We start from the raw sequence: 21839 nt of genomic DNA on the forward strand, positions 1-21839 counted from the left end.
AAAAATTATTTTAAAAATATATTATTTTAAAAATTATTTAGTATAAATTAATTATTATATTTATTAAAATTTAATAAAATTGGATATATATGAATAATTATTATATTTAATTAGATAACAAAAGAATATTAATATATTATTTTATTTAAATACTTTTGAGAATAATTATTCTAAAATTTTTTTATGTTATTTGTTATATAAAATAAAAATAATATTATTTTTATCTTAAAAAAATTTATAAATAAAGATATAGTTATAATATAATAAAGATTATCTTAATAATCTTTTAATACCTAATATAAATATGATAATTAAATTGTTTTTTATGTTATTTATTATATTATCATTGATAATATAATATTATTAAAATTTGTTATTATTTATAAATTAAATAAAATAAAAAATAAAAAATAAAAAATAAATTACCAAAATAATTTTCAACATCCCTGCCCAAACATCCTGTTAAATTCATTTATGGAGAACGCATAGCTGACTAGTCTCTTTAGTCATAGGGTGGGTGAATAGACAAGGGTGGCTACCAAACTTACATCTATAAAAAGTAGTTTTTAAATTTCATATATATATATATATATATATACACACACACACACATTGTGCTTCCATTGGATAAAAGATTGCCCAATTCACATGTTATTTATTGGATGATTATTGAACTTTTTGTGCATAAAAAATTAAGAATAAATTTATACATAAATGATAATATATCATTTTGTGATTAAATATTTTTAAATTAATGATAAAATAATATCTAATTATATTATAACATATATAATTTGTGTATAAGTTTATCATCATTATTTATATATATAATATTATTCTATGAACGTAAAAGTTGAATTTGCATTGGTTTGAAACATTTTCAGCAATCAATTTAATCCAATTTATGCCAATTTTCATAGTGATTAAGTTGGCAATGGTATTGACTATCGAGGGAGAGATGAATTTGAAAAGTAGTTCAACTCAAGCCTTCAAGCCTCTGTTTATTTTTCCTCCTTCAAACTTTTGTACTATTAATAAAATTATATATATCTATTTTAAATACATAAATAAATATATATTTATGTATATCATTAAATAGTTAAATAAATATAAATTAAATATAAAATAATATTTAATTATATTATAAAATATTTTTTATATATATTGATTTATATAAAAAAATAAATATACGTAATATTATCCTTATACTATTAATTAATTAATTTACCCAGAAAATTCTGGAAGAGCTAGCTTAAAAATATAGTATTTAACACTTTTTTAAATGCCATCTCCTCGCTGGTAAGAAAAGACTATTCCTTCGTTCAACTAAAGCAAATGATAAACAGTTTCTGATTTGACAAAAGTTTAGATACATATTCCTTCCTTGTACCTTTTAGAAAATATATATAAAATTTATTTATTTGGGATAAAGCTTGTGCTTGATGTTTTAAGGCTTTTAAACGTGCAAATTAACTGGAGTCTGACTGCTTTTTCAATGCATCTGATTTGACAAAAGCATAAACAAATACAAGGGAACAAGAAGACCATTATCATTTTTTATATAAATTAATCATTTAATGGATGCATTAATTTTGTTTAATAATAGGCCAAACGACTATTTCCCACCCAAGGTATGCTGTAATGACAAGTTTCCCCCCTTTAACTATGGAAATACCAAACACCCACCCATGGCCAGTTAAATTTAACAGAACCCTAACGCCTGAAAATTTTATCTCCTTTTGCCCCCCTAAAGTTTGAAAAAAAAAATTTCCCCCCAGCCTAAGTTTAAGAAAATGGCAGTTTCACCCTAGGGTTTGGTTTTGCAATCTCCGGCGACCTCTCCGGCTCCGTTGCCGACGGCTTCTCCCTCCCGAAGAATCCTCTCCTTCCGGTGATCGGTTTCCTCCCATTTGGAGGTCCGATCGTCGCCGGAAAAGCGGTGGGAGACGAAGAACTTCGTCGGGGAAGACGAAGTTCTTCGTCTTCCCAGACGAAGACGAAGCCGTCGTCTTTGTCTGGGAAGACGATCGTCTTCCCAGAAGAAGACGGTGACGACGAAGAACTAATTTTGACTTATTTAGTTTTGATCATGATCGTATTAACAATATAATCAGTTCTGAGTTATTATTTAAATTTGAATTTATAACCGATAATATTATAGCTCATTCATTATCATACAAATATAAAATATTACTAAAGAAAAATTGGTGATCCCTAACATAGATAAATATCATATATCTCTATACTTAAGATCAACATTGTTCTATCATAAGTTCGGCAACAAGAACCCTCGAATCCAAATACCTTTTTGAAGGTATCCCTTCACTTTTAATCCCCTATAAAATATTCTTTTGCAGTCTTTTATATTCTCACCACCGGTAATTCTTTTAAAGTCATCAAATAACCATAGATGTTGGTGGGAAAACGCACAAACATATGTAACATCCGCTCAATACCTTGAGCATTGGTACTATAACTGGCTTTGACAAATAAGATGATGGTGGTCACCAAATCTCTAAGTTGGACTTACCACTTAAATGCATGTTGGGCCTTTACGAAGAAGGTGGCTAAATGCAGATTTTTGGAATCTATTCTAGAATTGTAGAGCAAAACTTGCATTAACAAAGGTTTGTCCCCATATGTATATACCCCTTAAAAAGTGAAATTAATATATGTTTATAATTCATAAGAAAACATATGATAAATATATAATTATAAAAACATTAGAGTGAGTAAAGAAATATATGTATTTTTATTAAAGTTTGTCATGGTTATTGGTGCATAAAATTAATAATGATAACTGGGCTTTAGTACCTTCTTTTGATCCATCGGTTTTCCGGCTTGCAAGCTTAATATAAGTTTTATACATATTTTTTTAGAAAATAAAGATATAATAAAAGTGTATATGAAAAATTTTAAAATTTTAAGAGTATTTGTAATATTTTTATAGCAATTGACGTGTTAATTATAATTTATTATTATTTTATTTTTGAAAATATGTATATGATATATAATATAAAAAATTAAGTTTTTAATATACGGGTGTCATAAATTGAGCAAATGCAAATGGAGAAAAAAAAAAAGAAAAGGAAAAGCTAAAATTCGGAAGATGATTCCAACTTCTAAAGCAGACACATTGACTGCTAAAGTCTAAAGCTCTCGCACAACCCTACCAAATTCAAATTCCCCCATTCTCCAAGCAAAGAATCTCAATGCCCACTTATTCAATTTCCGTCCTGCATCTCTATCTACTCCCATGCACCACCACACTTCCAAATCATGGCAAAACTCTCGCCACCTTTCTTCTCTTCCACACCTCTCACACTTTGGCTGCTTCTACTTGCATTCATACTCACCCAAGGTATAATACTGTAGCTATTTGATTCTAATCTTGGGCCAAATATTATAGCTAATTTATAGCATTATTGTATGCAGGAGTTGAAGGATCTATCGGAGTCAACTATGGCACGGTGGCAAACAACCTCCCTCCACCATCACAAGTTGCAAATTTCTTATTAGAATACACCGTCATCAACCGTGTTCGCCTCTTCGATGCCAATGGTGAAATCTTGAAAGCCTTTGCTCATACAGGAATTGAAGTCTCAGTCACTGTCCCCAACGGCCAAATCCCGCAGCTCACTAAGCTGACCGCCGCTCAACAATGGCTCAAAACTTACATCCAGCCCCACATGCCCGCCACTAACATCGTCCGCATTTTAGTCGGCAACGAAGTCCTCTCAACCGCAAACAAATTGGTCATTGCCAGCCTTGTTCCGGCAATGCAAACGCTCCACACAGCCCTCGTCGCCGCCTCTCTTGACCTTCAAATCCAGGTTTCGACGCCGCATTCTTTAGGCATTCTTTCGTCTTCAAGCCCTCCTTCTTCCGGCAAGTTTCGACAGGGATACGATATTCATGTGCTTAAACCATTGCTCAGCTTCCTTAGAGCCACCAATTCCCCTTTTATGGTGAACCCATATCCATTTTTCGGCTGCTCGGCGGACACCATTGATTATGCTTTGTTTAGGCCTAATTCAGGAGTGTTTGATGAAAATACAAAGCTTCTTTACACAAACATGTTAGACGGGCAGCTTGATGCGGTCTTTTCAGCTATGAAACTCCTTGATTTTTCCGATATTGAAATTGTCATTGCCGAAACCGGGTGGCCGTCGAGAGGAGATGCTTCACAAATCGGCGTTGATCCAGAAAGTGCAGCTGAATATAATAGAAATCTAATTCGCCATGTAACATCAGGAGAGGGGACGCCACTGATGCCAAATCGGACGTTTGAAACTTACATATTCGCTCTTTTCAATGAAAATCTCAAGGTCGGACCAACATGTGAAAGGAATTTCGGATTGTTCGAGCCCGATGTGAAGCCGGTCTACGATGTCGGAATCCTCCGGTCCACGGTAGCCGCCGCCGCTGTTAATCACCATGTTGCATATTGTTTCTTAGTCATTACAATCGGCCTTCTAGTAATTAATAATCACGGTGAAAACTGAAAATCAGCTAGAATTATAGTACATTTTGTACAATTTTTATATGATAATTTGATTGATTTGTTAATGTGCTTGATTTTTTCAGGCTAGATCTTACAATCCCACCAATCCAACACCAGGGCCGATGGTTGCTCCTGTGACTCCGGTGCCTTCAGGGCCAAAGGATAAGGGCAAAAGGTGGTGTCTGCCGAAAACAGGAGCCGAAATTGATGCTCTGCAGAGCAATATTGATTATGTGTGTGGGTTGGGTTTGGACTGTGGAGCAATTCAAGAGGGTGGTTCATGTTTCCTTCCAAATTCAGTTCAAGCTCATGCTGCATACGCCATGAACATGTACTACCAAGCTATGGGAAGGAATGATTTTGATTGCGATTTCAAACAAACTGGAGCAATCTCAGACGTTGATCCAAGTATGTTATTTTTATTATTATTATTTTTATGGTTTCTTTTAGGTTTGGATTTGAACCAAACCCTATTTTTAACTTTGGTTTAATGAACTCAAATAAAACTATTTTTTATTCAAATCAAACTTGATTCAAAAGATGTTCAAACCCAGTCCCGATTGTATCTATTCCTAGTTTTTATATATATATACACTAATTAGCTGATCATATCTTTCTGTTGCCCTTTTATTGACACTGCAGGCTATGGAAGCTGCAAATATTAATTTTGATATGGAGTGCATGAATTGCAAATTTGCAATGAAGACCAAGGCATAATTTCTATGTTAGTTAATTTGTAATTTTGCTTTTGTTTTAGAATAAGGAGTACCAGGAATATCAAATTTAAACTAGCTACAGCTTAGCTTAAAGATTGTATTGATCAATGTTTTCCAGAGTCACAGCAACGTTACAGTTTGCTTTTTGTTCCCGGCATTTAAATATTTATTTTAATTTTTAGTACCATGAATATCATCAGTTATGTTATTATATATTGACTTTTTTCTATGTAAAACTGAATATTGCGCTTGTGCTATGAAAATTTTCCCACAAAAATCAGTTCCTTTTGTAACATTTCCCTAAATTGTCCTTATACATTGACGAAAAAATCAATAAAATTATGTGTATATATTTTAAGTTTATAAAATAGATATATAATTATGTGATTAAGAAATTTTAAATTAAAGATAAAATAATATTTAATCATACGATGATATATTATTTATGTATCTATTTTGTGTATTTAAAATTTATGTATATAACCTTGCTCAAAAAATATGATCATCTTTATTTATAATATTAATGGGTTTTCAAATATTTATTATTGAGTTACAAATTATGACTTTGAATTATAATTATAAGAATAATTAATTATGTAATGGTCATTTATTATATATTTGGTGTTATTGGATTGTAGATAATCATAATTAATTATGATTGTTGATAAATAATCTAGAATAATTGATTATGTATATTAAAATGTCTAATATTAGGGATGACAACGGGAAAAGGTGGGGAGTCTCAATCCTTATCTCTATTCCTGTAAAAGATATAAATCTCTGTCTCTGATCTGTTCTCGTTAAGGAATGAAAATAATTTCTCCTCTCTTCCCCCACAAAGAAAAGCCCTTGTTATAAATATCCTTCTCGTACTCACAAGGAAAAATCTCCTTGTTATACTCTCTAAACACAATATAAATATATTAAATAAACAAATTAAGTAAAATTAAAACAAATCCACTATTTGAAATGTCACAAATATAATATATTACCACTTTAATATGCACAACAAAAATCTAAATAAATTTAAAAAACATAAATAATCTAAAATTATAAAAATATGTTAGTATTTTAAGTAAATATATTAATATAAAAAAACAGAGACAGGGTCGAGACGAGGAGAGGACACATTTATTCCAGTCCTTGGACTGCCCCCTATTACGAAAATTTTTTTCACCCTCGTCCCGTTTCCTTTCCCGTTTCTATGGGAGAATCTCCTCCTCGTTAGGCTCAAGAGGGTTGAGACTCCTAAAATCAGATCGAAATTATCATCTTTATCTAATATACGTAATATTTTAGTTCTTTATTAGAAATGTACAAATCACATTAAATCTAATAATTCAATAATTAAAAAAATAAGAAAATATTAATCCTATTAATTAGTAGATTATAACTTAAATAATATAAAAATCTGATAATAATCCATAATTAGATTATTTACATTAACTATTTTTAAAATGTTATAATTGATATAATTTAGGATTAAATAAATTGTACTAAACAAACACTAATAAACGAACTAAAAATTTAGAGTTACATAAATGGTAATGTCCGAAAATAATAAATGGGACACTGAACTCCTATCCACACTCCACCCCCCCCCCCCCCCCCCCCCCCCCCCCCCCCCCCCCCAAAAAAAAAAAAAAAGAAAAAAAAAATTCCGTAGAAACGATTCCCCAGGTGTTCGTTTTAACTCATAAATGAATTTGCTTACATGCATGAGTAGGGAAACTTGAGCCCTCAAACCCAAGGGGTTGAGCCACGGACAACGTGTTTTGTAAAACACTAAACAAAAAAACATTATTAATATCTAATTGATAAAATATCTATTCTTCATAGATAGGAAGTGTTAACATAAGTAGAGTCGATTTGATAACTAAATTAAAAGTCTCATAAAAACCTATAACATATGGTTAATTAAATATGTATGCAATAAAACGAACCTTTTAATGGGTAAGAGGACCATCAACTTTATACTTGACCGTGAACACCTATTTTGAACTACCAATATTCATTCAAGGATGTGGGGGAACCAAACTCCAAGTCTAATTTTTGATCACAACATTGATCTCATCCTGCATTGCAACATGCCACTCCAAATCTTTGTTAGCTTGACTAAAACAAATAGGAATATGAATAGAGCTCACGAAACAAGCAAGCACAATAAATGGATGATTACGATAATTCGACTTGGTCGGATTAGGAATACAAATGAGAAGGACTAACAGGGGCGTCAAAATGAATATGCATAGATCGGGGAAAAGAGACGCGATAGGATCCATAAAGGCAGGATTTGTGGAGGCAGACGACAACGCAACAAATACAGAAGGAGCAAGGCTGAAAGGATATAAAAAGAAGAAGGATCCTAAGATTGATTAAGTTTGAAATCAGCATAACATAATGGACGAGAACAAGATGGAACATATAAGGATTGTAGCATGACCCAAGGTTGAGATGGAACTTTATTTAAATGGTAGGCAACATTATCAGGGACAAGGACATTGGAAATTCATCCAAAGGAACATGACGGGCAACATTTTTTTATTTGTAACGAGAAAAACTTATTTTAGTTGAACTATTTTTTTTATGTTGAATCAACTATGTCAAATAGGTGAAACTCAGGTTTAATGTTTAATTTTAAAATGTTTAATTTTAAAATATTTTTTCTTTTTTACTATTTAAACTATTTTTAGGCAAAACGAGTATCATATAATTTCCCTCTATTGAACTAAAAACACATATAACCCAAATGCAATGAACTATAATCTAATAAACACAAAGGGAAAATGAAAATTCATTTTATGAGAGGATAAGTAAATTGTTAAAATCAGGACAAACTAAACTATATGTTAATAAAGACAAACCAATTTCAACAATATGCTAATGTTGTCTTATTCAAGCTAATCATTTAGTGATACCAAAGAAAAAGAAAAGTTGTAAAATAAAAAAGAAAAATTTTTCGAAAAGATAAGGAGTCGTAGATGAAACAAGATTTAATGTAATTATACCAAACAACTATCTAAACCTAAACCGACTTCGTTTACGTCCACCCTTAGCTATGTACTCTTTTACCATTAATTTCAATATTTGAATATGAACAATGGGGTGGTACTATTACTTTTTGAGACTATGAGCAATATGAATGTGGAGTTAAAATAAACCAAGAGCTAGCGAAACTGATGAAGTATTAAAATTTTTAAATTGTAGACTTGAGTTCAAACCTTTATTATGATGATAAAATCTTATCTTATTTAACCTAATAATTATAGGCCTCACTATCCTTCAAATTTACCCAATCAAATTATAAAAAAGCAAGAAAAAGAAAAAAAGGCACATGTGAATGAATGGTGTGTCCTAAACCGGCTTCTCCTCGACCTTACTACTACCAATATATAGAGGATGCGCTCCGTTCCGACGGCGCCAAATTAATTCTCTCTCGCTTTGTCCACCGAATCAAATCCACTCTTCTTTCAAATTTCAATTTCATCTTCCAAGCCTCTCCATTTTCTAGGGTTAGGGTTCTTTTTTTTCAACTTATTTCATGGCTATGAGTGAGTGGCAACCACTGCTGCAATCAATTTTCATCGGCTTAATCTTCTCTTTTCTTGTCGCCAAGTTAATCTCTATTGTTGTTTCATTCAAGGACGACAATTTAACAGTCACTCGTAATACTGAGTCTAATTCTCAGTCTAACAAATCCGTCGTTCTACTTGATGAGAATCCTCTTGGGCTGGAGGCCGATTTGGGCCTGCGCCTTGCTGACGAGACTGAATCTATGATCGCCGAACTTGGGAGCGTGAGGAACGAGAGCTTACCTTGCAGTGATTATGGCGACGACGATGACGACTGGGAGGGTGTTGAGAGTACGGAATTAGATGAGATGTTCAGTGCTGCGACGGCTTTTGTGGCGGCCACTGCTGCCACTTCGTCCGGTCAGAAGGTTTCGAGTGATGTGCAGCTACAGCTTTATGGCTTATACAAGATTGCCACTGAAGGACCCTGTAGTACTCCTCAGCCTTCTGCTTTGAAAATGACGGCTAGAGCGAAGTGGTACGCTTCGTTAATTTCTTCTTTTAGTGCAGTTGAGTAATCTTTATTGGCTGATTTAATCAAATATAGGTGTGATTTAATTGATTGATTAGAAGCAAATAATAGATATGATTAAGTTATATTCACTGATAAGTGAAGTTACTCTGCCTGCAACCTCCAGGGTTTTAAGATACAGTTGTACTTAAAACAAGAATGTTGTTTGCTTAGTGGGGGTGATATTGAAAAATTTTCACTTAGGGGGAGTTGGTGTTGCGGTTGAAGTAGTTGAAATTATTGGGTTGGAAATTGAGGAAGAATTCATTTGATTAAAGTACATGATATGATTTTATAATGAAAGTTATCTATCAATTGGAAGTTTTAACAAGACCTATGTATAATTCATCCTTCATTGCAACCATAAGACTGGATGTGTACTGACTGTTTCGGGTTAAAGATCTTGTGGTTGTACATTTAATATATTTTATGTTTATTGGGTACTTTGATTCCTGAAGTAGCAGTGCAGAAATATATTGGTATTCTTGGAGCCTATGTGCATTTAATTGTCACAATTGTTTCTGGATTAAAGTATCATGGTTGGATGATGAAGTATATAAGTTTTTTTACTTGCTTCTAGGCAAGCATGGCAGAAATTGGGTGCTATGCCTCCAGAAGTAGCAATGCAGAAATATATTGATATTGTTACAGAGCTATATCCTACATGGGCTGCTGGCTTATCAGCGGTGAGAATTAATCTTTTTGTTTATCATGTTTCTGTTTGTCTGAAACTGCCACAAATCTGTTACTTTATCTAGGTTATTAAGTGATTTCTTAATCCCTTTTTTCTCAACTATGGATGACCAGAAGAGTAGAGGTGGAGATGATGATGCAGTAACTAGAGAATCTAAAGGACCAATGGGGCCTGTTTTCAGCTCTCTTGTGTATGAGGAGGAACCTGGAAATGAGTTGTAAGGTTTTAAGAACTTGGTTTCTGAAATGGTTCGTATTAAATGCATTGATTTTTTGAGTGGCATTGGGTATGGTCTTAACTCACCTGAAATCAGTTAAATGGTATGGAATTCTTTGAAGGTTAGGGATTTTTTCTTTCAAGTATATTGAATATATGGTCCATTTTTAAGAGGGGTTGGCTTTATTTTGTTTCAATTCATTTCCTATCTGCATCTGCTTTATGCTATGGCGAAATAAGAGCTGCAATTTTATTTTATTTTATTTTTATAAATTGAGCAGGATCTGCTTTCTATTTGACTTAATTGCTGCATTTTGATGAGTTATAGATTTATGGTTTTGTGGGGGTGTCTTTTTATCGGTGATATAAGTTGAACAAACATATATATGAGTGTACACTTCGAAAAGAAAGAGATATTTCCAAAGAGTAAATTAAAATTTGTGGCTTTTGGTTTCAACTTCATTCCTGCTACTTGTCCCAAAGACAAAGATCCTGCTAATATATTTTCCCTCCTTGTCATACTGTAGTGCATGCCTTCAAATATTATATTATTGAGTCATCAGTTGTTCTTTTGCTTGACTCTCAAGTCTTTTATATGCACACTTCTTTTATTCACCATGATATCAATTCTGCACTGCATCTAGAGCTGCTTAGCATTGAATTGTGTGCTTTAGGTGATCTTGCTAAATAGAAGGGAATAAAATGCTATGTAAAGGAGTATAAGCTGTACTTCTGCTAGGTTTAATGTGATTAGTCATTTCATCCATGTTGGAAGGGGCAGATCTATGGAACTCTTTGGTAGTTTTCTCTTGATCATATTTTCTAACTGTTATATGTGTAACTAATTATCCCAGAAAATAAAGAAGAAATAAGTAAAACAATGTATACTTATTTATTGTATGTTGTTGCTTGTTTAATATTTTCAATACGCTGTTGTTTCTTGGTGGTTTTATGGTCATTATAACTTTTTTCTTTAAATTAGTTTGATGTTATTAGTTGCCCTTACTTACCCAAAAAAAAAAGTTACCCTTGCACTGGGTTGGAGGGTTTTTACCAAAGCGAACTGCATGCCTGTGGATACATGCTACTATGAGGTTCTTCAACCAAATTTATGTATATTGGGGATTGAGGGAATAAAATTGAAATGCTAACCATCCATTGCCAAATGTCAGAAGTACTGAATCATGTTGGTATATAGAATGCTTTTGTTGAAAGAAGTAATGTTTTTGAAACAAAAAATTATGGTGAAAAGCTAAAACTTTGTCACCTTTCAGGAGAATGGATGCTATACATGCCTTTGCCAGAGAAGGAGATGTGAATAATTTGGTTACATGTATTGAAAATGGTGTTTCAGTGAATTTGAGAGGTAATATTTTTTTTTTTATTTTATCATAGTTTACTTTTTTCCTAGGCATTGGCATTGTTGACATGGATGACAATGGTGCTAACACATTGACATAATTCCTAGAGATGCCGAGCAGTCCAGCTGCTCATCTACAGAACAGCTCCCCTGAGCTTTTTGTGGAGCTCATTGACCTATTGAGTGAGCGAAACACAGTATAATGCCCAATACATAAATGTATTTCTGCCTAGTTTAATCAGAAATCAAGGAATACAACATTTATATTACTTATTTTAACGGTTTACTGGTGATATTCTAGATAGTGAGGGTCGCACTCCTTTGCATTGGGCTGTAGATCGTGGCCACCTCAATGTCTGTGAACTCCTTGTTAGCAGGAATGCTGATGTAAATGCTAAGGTAAGTGTACACACATATGTACGCACTATTTGTTATCAATATTAGGTTGCTTTTGTCTATTGAGGATTAAACATAATTGAAAGTCAAGTTTTCATCTGCCATTGGATTCTAATCACTTCTTGTGTGCTTATTTCAAAATTAGGAAATCTACATTTCCTATCGGTTGAACTTGAGGGATAATTTATCATCCTAATTTGGACTTTTAACATTAGTCAGCTTTCTTCTAGAAGTTGTTTGTGTAACTTATGAGATTCAACTAATCTGGTTGTTTAGTAATTAATGAAGTCATATTTTGGAAACAGATGTTTAAAAGCAGAACATCTGAATTTGCTTTGGTTCTTTAATCTTGGATAAGTAGAAAAGGATTGTGTGCTAAATAATTTTTGAGAAACGCATGAATGGCTTTTAAGTCATAAATTTTAGTCTGACGCTAATTTTTATGGAATGAATTTTTGTTTATTCCAAATCATGTTCTCCCAGTGTAATTGGAAGACATTATTTTAATTTTAAGAGCCCAAAACAATTTTAAAAAATACACTTCTATGATCAACTTTTTATTTCGTCATTTCTGTGTTACATATTTGCCCAAGGCTATGAAGATCAGGGATTTTTGCTAGTTTTTATAATATGAACACCCTCTGCAGCCAGTAGGCCTGTACATCCTTTACATGCTTGAGTTCCATTGTTTAAAAATCTGACGTATGTCTTTCAGGAGCTTGTTTAGAACTTATTTTCTCAGTTACTCCTTTGTGTTTTACTGATTAGTGATGTTTGTCAGTTAACATTTTCGTTAACTTTGGTATTTCATTTTTTCAAATGGAAGGACAATGAAGGCCAAACTCCATTGCATTATGCTGTTGTCTGCGAGAGGAAAGCTGTTGCTGAGTTTCTTGTGAAGCAAAATGCTGACATAGACATACAGGATAACGATGGCAACTCCCCTTGTGCGAACTGGCCTTGGATGCGAGGTGAAGTGAAACAGAGTGACTGAAGGTTGTGTTTTGTTGTGGTAGCTCAAGTATTTTTCTGCAAATTTCTCATGCTTGCACAGGGCTATAAAATGATATAACCTCTTTCAGCCTTTTTATCTTAATGATATATCAGGGTTTATATTTTCGGCCCTCTTGTAATCGTGATTCCTCATCTTCATCCTCTCAGTAAGTGAGGGAATATGAAAAACCAAGTTTTATCAATGATATATCAGGGAATATGTTTGATTTAAATAAATTATTACTGTTTAGTTAAATTGATGTGAATAAATTATTATTGTGTTTGATTGATAATAATAAAATAATATTGAGATATCAATTTATTGAAATGTCCCCAACCGTGACAAGTGGCGTGAAGGCATGGGATACTGCAATAAATTAAAGGAGACTTACAAAAAATGAAAATAAATGTGGAGACAGAGGGAAATGATAAGAGAAAACTAGACTAAATCAGAAGGTGGGGGTTGAATGAAAGAGTTTGATGACTTCTGCTTAAAGACTATTACTGGTGCTTTAGACAATAGATGCATGTGTGGCAGCGCCTAGGGCCTACTTTCCCATCATTGATGGACGCTACAAGAGCAATGTTGTGGAGGTCAATCAATTTGAAGGCAATTGCTTTCATATTTGCAGTGTGCAAAGTTGCAGGCTTGGATGCGATTAGACAAGGTGGTGACTTTGCACTTGAGTGCTTATGTAGGTGGCAACTAAACACCATTAGTTGGCAGGGGTGGCCATTGCGGGCAAATTTGATAGCCAAAAGCTCCTATAATAATCTTCTCATTCCTATCTCATACAATAAGGAGACCAGACACTCAAAGAGGATAAAATAAGTGAGAGATCCAGTGTAGATGCAGTAGCGTGGCGTGTAAAAGTGACACGACAAGTTTTTTCTTCTCAATCTCGTACAACAATGAGATTCGTCACTCAGAGGGGATGAAATCAACAAAATCCAATCACAAATTTAGATGCTTGAGGCTTGGGTGGCTCATTTTTTAATTGAAGTAAAAGTTTCTTTGCATTGGGAAGCTCATGAATTTAATTGAAAACAAAAATATTTTTCTCTTAAAAATTGAATAAGAATAAAACAGTTACAAAATTAAAATTTCTTTATTAATATTTTTAATATGATGGGTGAATAATATTCAAATTATCTTTTATATTATATTTTAAATTACTTTGATAATGGAAAATTATTAAAAAAAATTTATTATCCAGTAAAATAGACAAGATAAATTTAATACAAATAATTTAGGTTTATTACAATACTAATAAATTAGACTAAAACTATTTTGATATCCTATAAAGGGCATTTGACCATTTTCGAATGTTTTCGTAATTTTTCTATTATAAGGTTGAGTTTGTGCTAAATGTAATTTTCCCTTTTTTTTTTTTTAATTTAGAGATGACATTAAAAACAATTTATTTCTAGGATACACTATAATTATATTAAACAAGTTCATAATAAAGGGATAATTGATTAACATGTGGATAAGAAATAATGAAATTCAAAATAAAATTATACCAAATTATTATTCAAGTAATTAATTAAATTATCCATTTTTGTAGGGATAGATACAAAAATAATCAGGAACTCAAGATATAAATTTTAAGGTTTTTTTTGAATAAAAATTTATATTTTAGGTGATGATTAATATGTTAACAAGAATGGCAATGAGAAGTGTGTAAACATATTGGCACAAAATTGAATTTATCCTAAGACTAACGGTGCAACACTATTGAATTTCGGAGTTAAGTTGTGTGTAATAATACATTGAGATGAGTTAAGTTAAACATAATATCATCGAAAGAATTGACAGTTAAGAAGTTTTATTAACATATACTATATGCGAAAATTACGCTATTTCTAAGTTTTGAAATGCTAATATTTGTTCGAGTTATGTACATATGATGATGTTCGATAAATCACTAATTTACTAAATGTTTTTAATATTTATACATTTTTTTAATTATTTTACATATAAAAGATAAATAATAAGTCAATAGAGTTGATTTACACGAGAGAAACGAGAGTTTGTTTATATGTCATGACTTAACTGTAATTATGAGTTCAATATTCTATTTTTTTACGAATTATTTGCATATTTGTTACTTTTAAGAGTTTCAAAGTTTATTTTTTTATTTATTATGAATATTTATGTATATGAGACACATTTTACTCGTTTTTTAATTGATAAGTATTTTAGACTAATTTATTTTATAATTTATTTTTGCTCCATTTGAACAAAATATCTTAAAGATTCTTAAGAAAATAAATTGATCCATCTGCTCAAATTCTTTACAGTGAGTATGCATATAGAGCTGAGTGTCCTAAACTATTAAACTTTCAAGACAAGCTTAAAATACATCTCCATACACACTTGGCCATCTAGGTATTTTTGTGATGTTGATTGATATGATTATGCATATTTACATATGTATGTATATCATATTTGTTTTGTTGACATGTATGTTAAATATATATATATATATATATATATATATATATATATATATATATATATATATATATATTTATTTATATATATATACACACACGCATAATGACTTATTGATGTGTGCATATGGTATTATGTAACTATAATATTTTATGTTTCTAAGTATTAATATATATTATTAAAGTAGTAGGTTAAGTCGATGTTAGTGTGGCCCATTAAATCTATAAGTCAAGCCAGGTCTAAAACTTATATAATTATAAATCTTACGAGTCAAGTTAATTCGATAGAAGTATAAAACTTACGATCCAACTTTATATATATAGAGTTGGGTCAGGTCCTCTAATAACAAGTTAGTCTATTAATTTTTTAAAAGTATTTTTTATTAATTTTTTAAATTATGTTTTTTTAAATTATCAATAGTAACAACCCATATTGAGCTGACCCACGAGCCCTCTGTCTGATCCAAATGGTTCATACGCTGAATCTGATTTGTTAGAATAACTAGCCAGACCCTTCAATATTGGGTTTTTTTTCCTGAACCATTGGTCGATATTGGCCCTTTTTTTCGAACCGTAGGCCAACCTAACCCAATTAACGTCTGTATATATTATCAATATGTGAGTATTTTATTATCAATAACATTCCACGTATAATAATAAAAATCAGTAAAATATAAAAGAATTAATTGATAAGACATAACAATCAATCATCTATGGCGGTTAATTAGTAAGATATATATTTATAGTCCTTTTATTATCTTTTATTTTGAACTACACTTAAAAAGTATTATGGTTTATTTAAAAAAGAGCACAAGAGTATTTTTGGTCTTTAAATTTGAATTTTAGTTATGTCCATAGAGCCCCAAAAGAGTTGTCAATTTCTATGCGCCTATAATTTTTTTATCATTTTTATAAACAAACCCTTATTTGATCACTCTTGTTTTAATTACAAAGTACAGTTAACTTTTACTGAATTTATATTTTTGCCCCTATATTTAATGAATTGGGCTAGGTTATTATTATTATTTATTTTGAGAGGCTAGCTTTGCTCTGCCGAAATTTTGAAAAAATATAATACTGAGAAATTCTAGATCCACGTGACGTCTCCCTTTTTCGAGATATCTCCCTGCTTTTTAACTGCCAGTGTCAGCAGCCAACCGGACGTCGTTACCGAATTGCTACTGATCGTCCTCCGGCCGTCGCCGACCACCTAGCCGCCGGTAGTTTATGTTTAGCTTTACTTTATTTATTTATTTATTTTTAATTCCAACAAACTTACTTTCATTTCTTTAAAATTAATGTGTTTTTTCATTATCTTTTATGATTGTTTTTAGCTAAATTATTTTCTCCAGGTTCGATTAAACAGCATGAATGCAAATTAAAGAATAAAATTGGCGTGGTTTTTCGTTCTTAATTAAATTGTTTAGGGTTTATCTTGCTGAAATTTTGAAAATTTTCTTACCTGTTGTTAAAATGAAAACTTAAAAATTAGTTTGAGTTTGGAAAATGTTTTACTTATTTGTTTAGGGTTTGTGTTACTGAAATATATTAATTTGAGTTTTAGGGCTTCCCTTTGATGATATATTTATTCATATTTTTTATGGATTTTTTTTGTTAATGGATATGCAATGTAATAGATAGCTTTTTTGTAAATCTTATATCAGAGCGTGATAGCAATGATTTTTTTGTTATGTGAATGTCAATTAGGTAGACTCGCTTAGCTTCTGGAAGCAATTTTGTAAACCAAAGCGTAATAAACATTTCAATATTGCTAACTGCTCTAGTGCATAAAATAATTGTTAAACAAAGTTGCGCATTTTTGAATATTTTGATAAACTTAAGTCTTAGCGAAAATTCATGTCTGCATGACTTGTGTCAGCTTGCAAGATAAGTTCACTAGATTCTTTAAGCATTGAAATATAATCTCTGCAGTTTTTGCACACATATTGCCTCTTTTTGCAACCTCAAGATGTCAAATGGAACTGTGAGAAAGGTCTCACGTGATGATTTACAAATGGTAAGACATTGAACTTGTATATTATTGACGGACTATGATACACTGCCTACTTATAATTCTTGTATTCGTTTATTTAATTTACTTGTAAAACCGTGTGATTTCTTTTTTGGAGAGAAAATTTTCCTGCAACAATGGGGGGAATGAAGCAGAGAATGTTGTGTCATGAGTAGATTGTTCCATTGACATGTGACATGTGAGGATTTCTCTTTCAACTTAGAAAAATAAAGAATTAATTTTATTGGTGAAAGCCTTGAATAAAAGAAGTATATTTGGTCACCAATAGCAAAATTTTGATCAGGACTCTGTTATATATTTTGGTTTCCTTTTTTGGGGAAAAAAAAAATGTTGGAGCATATCCTGTACTAATTGAGCCAAAAGGTCTCCTTGTTTGTTATCCTCTCCAAAATGGTTCTGCATTTATTTTGGCCAGATGATTCAAAGCTAAATAGAGTTTCATTTTCATACTATTCTAGAAATATGATAAGTCTAAGACAATATCTTTATCAGAATTGTTAGGTTAAACTGTGTTGATATGTGGGAGTGTTTCTAGTTCAAGAACTGGAAATATGAAAGTATAAATACAGAGTTGTTGATCGTGTGAGAGAAAAAATATCAGACCCTGGAGAATGGTCCTTGAACAAGAACTATAATGAATTTTCTCATGTCAAAGTCTTAATTGATAAACTCTGCTTATAGTTTTGTCTCTCTAACATGCATAGTTAATCAATTAAAAAGTCGCTTCTCTTACCTGTTCTTTTTGGAACTGGGTTAACAGTTTCCTTGTCAAATATCCATTTATAAACCTGTATCTCCGGGAAATTATATGCTGGCATGATCTCTTTTTTGGTTAATTGATGTCTAATTTCAGGTGCAAAATCTTATTGAACGCTGTCTTCAATTATATATGAACCAGAAGGAAGTGGTGGAAACTCTCTTGGCTCAGGCAAAGATTGAGCCTGGCTTTACAGAACTTGGTAACTAGCTTATTGTTTTGTGGAACTTAAGCTCCATTTATGTGATTCAAAGTGATGCTATGATTGATTTTGGTTGCCTAATGCTTTGGTTTATAATTTTTGGCCCCTGAATTTTCTTGTTCAAACCTTGTCATTTTTGTTATTGTAGAAGAAAATGTATGGGTGATAGATTTTGCTTTAATTATCCATTCATGGTTGCATTTTGATGATTTAGATGATAGCATAACTTCTCCAAGATGTAATCTATTTAGGTGAAACCTTTGAATTATTATTATTATTACATTTTTGCTTTCAACATTGAAGATTCCAATGATAGTAGTGTGCTTTCCCTGGAAGGCAAGAGAAAAAAGCGTTGTGTAGCATGATGGTTTATGCTTTTCAGTGAATAGAGCTTTTTTTAGGTTTCTGATTTGATCAAGCGTTATCTGTTGATACAAAAAGTTATGAAAATGGTAACAGCTTAATTCTAAGCATCTATCTGGGAACAAATGGCTTCTGATAAAGTTTTGTAGTTAATGAGTCTTGTGAGGTGAAACTTGGTTTACTTGTGGAGATGGGAAAGGCTATTATGTACTCAAGGTGAATGCAAAGATTTGGCAAAATATTACTCAAGCTGCTAGACTTATGTCATAAAAAGTAATATTATTTGACTGTTATTTGCTCATTGCGAGAACTAGTATTCTAAGATTGATTTTTGCATTTGAAACTCATTTTTGTTATTGTACCAGCTTTGTTATTTATTTGTAAATAACTTCGTATCAAGAATATTCTTTGTTGATTTTTGGCTACTGATTGATGTTTTGGTTTTATCAGCTAACCCTTTTTCATGGGTGATTTGTCCTTCAATTATGATATCCATAAAGACGCTTGATTTTTAGCTCTCTTTTGAGTCTACTAAGATGGACATAAGCAGTGATTGTTTATCAACAATGATTAGCTGTATCAAACCATCTGAGAATTCAATTTTTCTCAATATTGACATGATAGATAATTTGTGATGCTGAGGATGCATCTTTATTTTTCACCCGTCAAAAAGTTGTATGCAATTTTTCTTGTAATTTTACTCTTTAATCTCCTCACAAAGTTTGAAATGTTTCGTGCATTCCAGTTTGGCAAAAGCTTGAAGAAGAGAATCAGGAATTCTTCAGGGCTTATTATTTAAGACTGATGGTCAAGCACCAAATTATTGAATTCAATACACTGCTTGAGCAACAGCTGCATTTAATGAGTCAAATTCACCCACAGGGAGTTGCTCCATTTCCTAATTCTAATGGGTCGCATGTCCCACCACGTAAGAGTGCTTTCTGTTGAGTTGAACATTCTTACCTTGCCTAATAGATCATCGGCTTGGTTTGCCTTATTGGGAATGTGCTTTGCCAAGTTGAAACCTTTTATCGCATATTTGTCACTTATTGTGCAGCTATTGATGTCATTTCATTTGTCAGTGTCCCAGAATTTAGCAGGCTATCCAATAGAGCACTCTGTACCAGCCATAAAGATGGAAAACATGCACCATCCAATAGGCTCTGTTGTACCTAACGCATTTATTGATGGAAGGTCATCATTACGCACAGGTTTACCGTCTGCTGTTGGAGTGTCTTCCCAGGTGAGCAGTGTTGATAACACAACAAATTTGCTTTCAGCTAAGGGCAGAGATCAGATTGAAGGGATGAATGGGGGAATGGTCAAATCAGAAGTGGAATATTCAGGAAGCTCCCTGTACATGTTTGGTGCTGATGGCAGTGTCCTGGAAGCCCGTCCATCAATTGCAGATGCAGCTGTTGCATCTTTCAGCAGTGTAGAGTCCACCTCTCAGGGGCTGAATGAACCACTTCTTGGTGCAGATACCTCTTCATTTGGATTTTTGGGTCAGATTCCTCGAAATTTCAGTTTATCAGATTTGACAGCCGACTTTTCTCATAGTTCAGGTTTGTCCTCTATGCATGTGAGATTTTATTTAATTTACGTTGGGAGTTTTGAAGGATTTTTTAACCAGTTTATGGGTGTTATAGTAGGATTGAATCTCATTTCTAATATTTCCAGATCTACTGGAGAGCTATTCTACGTCACCATTCCTAGGTACAGATACTGAAAATTTCCTTAATTCTTGTGAAAGAGAGAGTCAAGGTGAGTTCTAGCCTCTTTGCTTCCTGCTCATCATCCCCAACCTCTCCCAGTGTTCTTTTTGGTATATAAATGTGTTTCATGCAGATACAGTATCTAAATTGGGGTCTTGGCCTACAGGAGAAAATGAAAAGTTGGACATCAAATCTGAAGGCTTAGGTCATGGCGATTTTGGAAGTGAATAGTCTCTAGAAATTGGTAAATGTTCTCACTTTCCCCATGCTAATTTTTCTCAGTTGCCTTTGGGCATACGGTTGAGGTTTGACAATCTGATTATTGCTAAGCTATACATACTATGGTTTGCTTGGCAACTTCGTATTTAACCTGTGCCTGGGTGCTGTATTATATTTCTTTGAGCGAACCTTGCGGGGATGAAAATATTGGTTACACTTTTTCCATTTCACCATCAACAGTTTCAGATACCGAAACTCTTGTTTGAGGTTGCCATGATAGGCACATAAACATGTAGAGTATTTCAACCTAATATTATCCTAAGACTTGCACTTCCAGTGTGAGAAACTCTCACACTTATAAGTGTCTTTAGTGCAAAATAGCATATCTGCATCTATTTTTTATTCAGAGAAAAAGAATAATTTCAATAATGTTGACACCAAAAAAAAAAAAAAACCGATATGTTTTCATATGACTAGGAAGCTGTCAAATTATAGAAAAGGTAAATAAATTAAAAAGTAAGGATGTTTACTATTGTGATGCAGGTCTAACTGGCACATACATCTAAGACAAATGGGTCTGTATATAATATCTAATAGCTGCAGAAGATGAAGATGGAGGTGAAATTTTTGAAGATATGAGTTTATTTGGTTTGTTAAGAGTTCACTGATTTTGTAGATTGTTGAATTGACAAAGGTTGTTGATAAAAAGTAGGAATGTTAAATATCATAATATTTGTTTGCCTTTTACTTTATTAAATTAAAATTATTGGTAATATTTGTCACATTCAACCTTCTGTTGGAAGTTTATGTCACTTAATATTTTACATTTTGGATGCAAGTTCATGTGAGTGAGTGAGTTTTGCCATTTATGAAAAATTGAACTTTTTTAATTGTTGAATATCGTATCGAAACGAAGGGTGATGTTATTTATCCCCATTTGTTATCTAAGGAGACTTTGTGACTTTTTTTTTTAAACATAATTTCTTTAAGATTGAATTCAAATTGAGCTTATTTGAATTCAAATTTGATTTGAATACACTTAAAACGAGTTTAGTTTAAACAAGTTTAAGTCTAAAAGTTTAATATTTTTTAATTCGAATTCAAGTTTGAGTTTGAACTTTAGAGATGTTTG

At 32.2% G+C, this 21839-nt stretch overlaps 3 protein-coding genes across 8 annotated transcripts; all 3 read left to right on the forward strand.

Moving 5' to 3' along the window:
* Window positions 1-3006: 3006 nt before the first annotated feature.
* On the forward strand, window positions 3007-5407 carry LOC123217124 (glucan endo-1,3-beta-glucosidase). 2 transcript variants are annotated; one of them, XM_044637908.1, is made up of 4 exons: window positions 3014-3361; window positions 3436-4412; window positions 4588-4912; window positions 5147-5407. In XM_044637908.1, the coding sequence occupies exons 1-4, from the start codon at window positions 3280-3282 to the stop codon at window positions 5167-5169; spliced, it is 1407 nt and encodes a 468-aa protein (XP_044493843.1). In that variant the 5' UTR covers window positions 3014-3279; the 3' UTR covers window positions 5170-5407. The 2 variants fall into 2 exon arrangements, with proteins under 2 accessions (XP_044493852.1, XP_044493843.1); XM_044637917.1 differs by lacking the exon at window positions 5147-5407 and having other exon boundaries at window positions 3007-3361; window positions 3436-4494; window positions 4588-4692.
* A 3133-nt stretch (window positions 5408-8540) lies between these two features.
* On the forward strand, window positions 8541-13199 carry LOC123217088 (acyl-CoA-binding domain-containing protein 1-like). Of its 2 annotated transcripts, XM_044637856.1 has the most exons (6): window positions 8545-9270; window positions 9884-9989; window positions 10111-10214; window positions 11488-11579; window positions 11875-11972; window positions 12796-13199. In XM_044637856.1, the coding sequence occupies exons 1-6, from the start codon at window positions 8762-8764 to the stop codon at window positions 12961-12963; spliced, it is 1077 nt and encodes a 358-aa protein (XP_044493791.1). In that variant the 5' UTR covers window positions 8545-8761; the 3' UTR covers window positions 12964-13199. The 2 variants fall into 2 exon arrangements, with proteins under 2 accessions (XP_044493801.1, XP_044493791.1); XM_044637866.1 differs by lacking the exons at window positions 11875-11972; window positions 12796-13199 and adding an exon at window positions 11682-11825 and having other exon boundaries at window positions 8541-9270.
* A 3245-nt stretch (window positions 13200-16444) lies between these two features.
* On the forward strand, window positions 16445-21533 carry LOC123217098. Of its 4 annotated transcripts, XM_044637900.1 has the most exons (9): window positions 16445-16639; window positions 17352-17436; window positions 17549-17629; window positions 18305-18410; window positions 19519-19701; window positions 19856-20338; window positions 20454-20537; window positions 20622-20732; window positions 21251-21533. In XM_044637900.1, the coding sequence occupies exons 4-8, from the start codon at window positions 18341-18343 to the stop codon at window positions 20717-20719; spliced, it is 918 nt and encodes a 305-aa protein (XP_044493835.1). In that variant the 5' UTR covers window positions 16445-16639; window positions 17352-17436; window positions 17549-17629; window positions 18305-18340; the 3' UTR covers window positions 20720-20732; window positions 21251-21533. The 4 variants fall into 4 exon arrangements, with proteins under 4 accessions (XP_044493835.1, XP_044493821.1, XP_044493815.1 ...); XM_044637886.1 differs by lacking the exon at window positions 17549-17629 and having other exon boundaries at window positions 17299-17436; XM_044637880.1 differs by lacking the exon at window positions 17549-17629 and having other exon boundaries at window positions 16446-16639.
* The last annotated feature ends 306 nt before the right edge of the window (window positions 21534-21839 follow it).

Source organism: Mangifera indica, chromosome 1 (assembly GCF_011075055.1).
Source record: "Mangifera indica cultivar Alphonso chromosome 1, CATAS_Mindica_2.1, whole genome shotgun sequence".
In the NCBI taxonomy this organism is placed as follows: Eukaryota; Viridiplantae; Streptophyta; class Magnoliopsida; order Sapindales; family Anacardiaceae; genus Mangifera; species Mangifera indica.

Excerpts from the sequence above, each read along its gene's own strand:
- LOC123217124 (XM_044637908.1), top strand. The coding sequence starts at position 3,280 with ATGGCAAAACTCTCGCCACCTTTCTTCTCTTCCACACCTCTCACACTT. Across the intron at positions 3,362-3,435 it reads TGCATTCATACTCACCCAAG|GAGTTGAAGGATCTATCGGA; the intron begins GTATAATACTGT and ends TATTGTATGCAG. Across the intron at positions 4,913-5,146 it reads AATCTCAGACGTTGATCCAA|GCTATGGAAGCTGCAAATAT; the intron begins GTATGTTATTTT and ends TTGACACTGCAG.
- LOC123217088 (XM_044637856.1), top strand. The coding sequence starts at position 8,762 with ATGGCTATGAGTGAGTGGCAACCACTGCTGCAATCAATTTTCATCGGC. Across the intron at positions 9,271-9,883 it reads ATGACGGCTAGAGCGAAGTG|GCAAGCATGGCAGAAATTGG; the intron begins GTACGCTTCGTT and ends ACTTGCTTCTAG. Across the intron at positions 10,215-11,487 it reads GAGGAACCTGGAAATGAGTT|GAGAATGGATGCTATACATG; the intron begins GTAAGGTTTTAA and ends GTCACCTTTCAG.
- LOC123217098 (XM_044637886.1), top strand. The coding sequence starts at position 17,389 with ATGTCAAATGGAACTGTGAGAAAGGTCTCACGTGATGATTTACAAATG. Across the intron at positions 18,411-19,518 it reads GCCTGGCTTTACAGAACTTG|TTTGGCAAAAGCTTGAAGAA; the intron begins GTAACTAGCTTA and ends CGTGCATTCCAG. Across the intron at positions 19,702-19,855 it reads TGGGTCGCATGTCCCACCAC|TGTCCCAGAATTTAGCAGGC; the intron begins GTAAGAGTGCTT and ends TTCATTTGTCAG.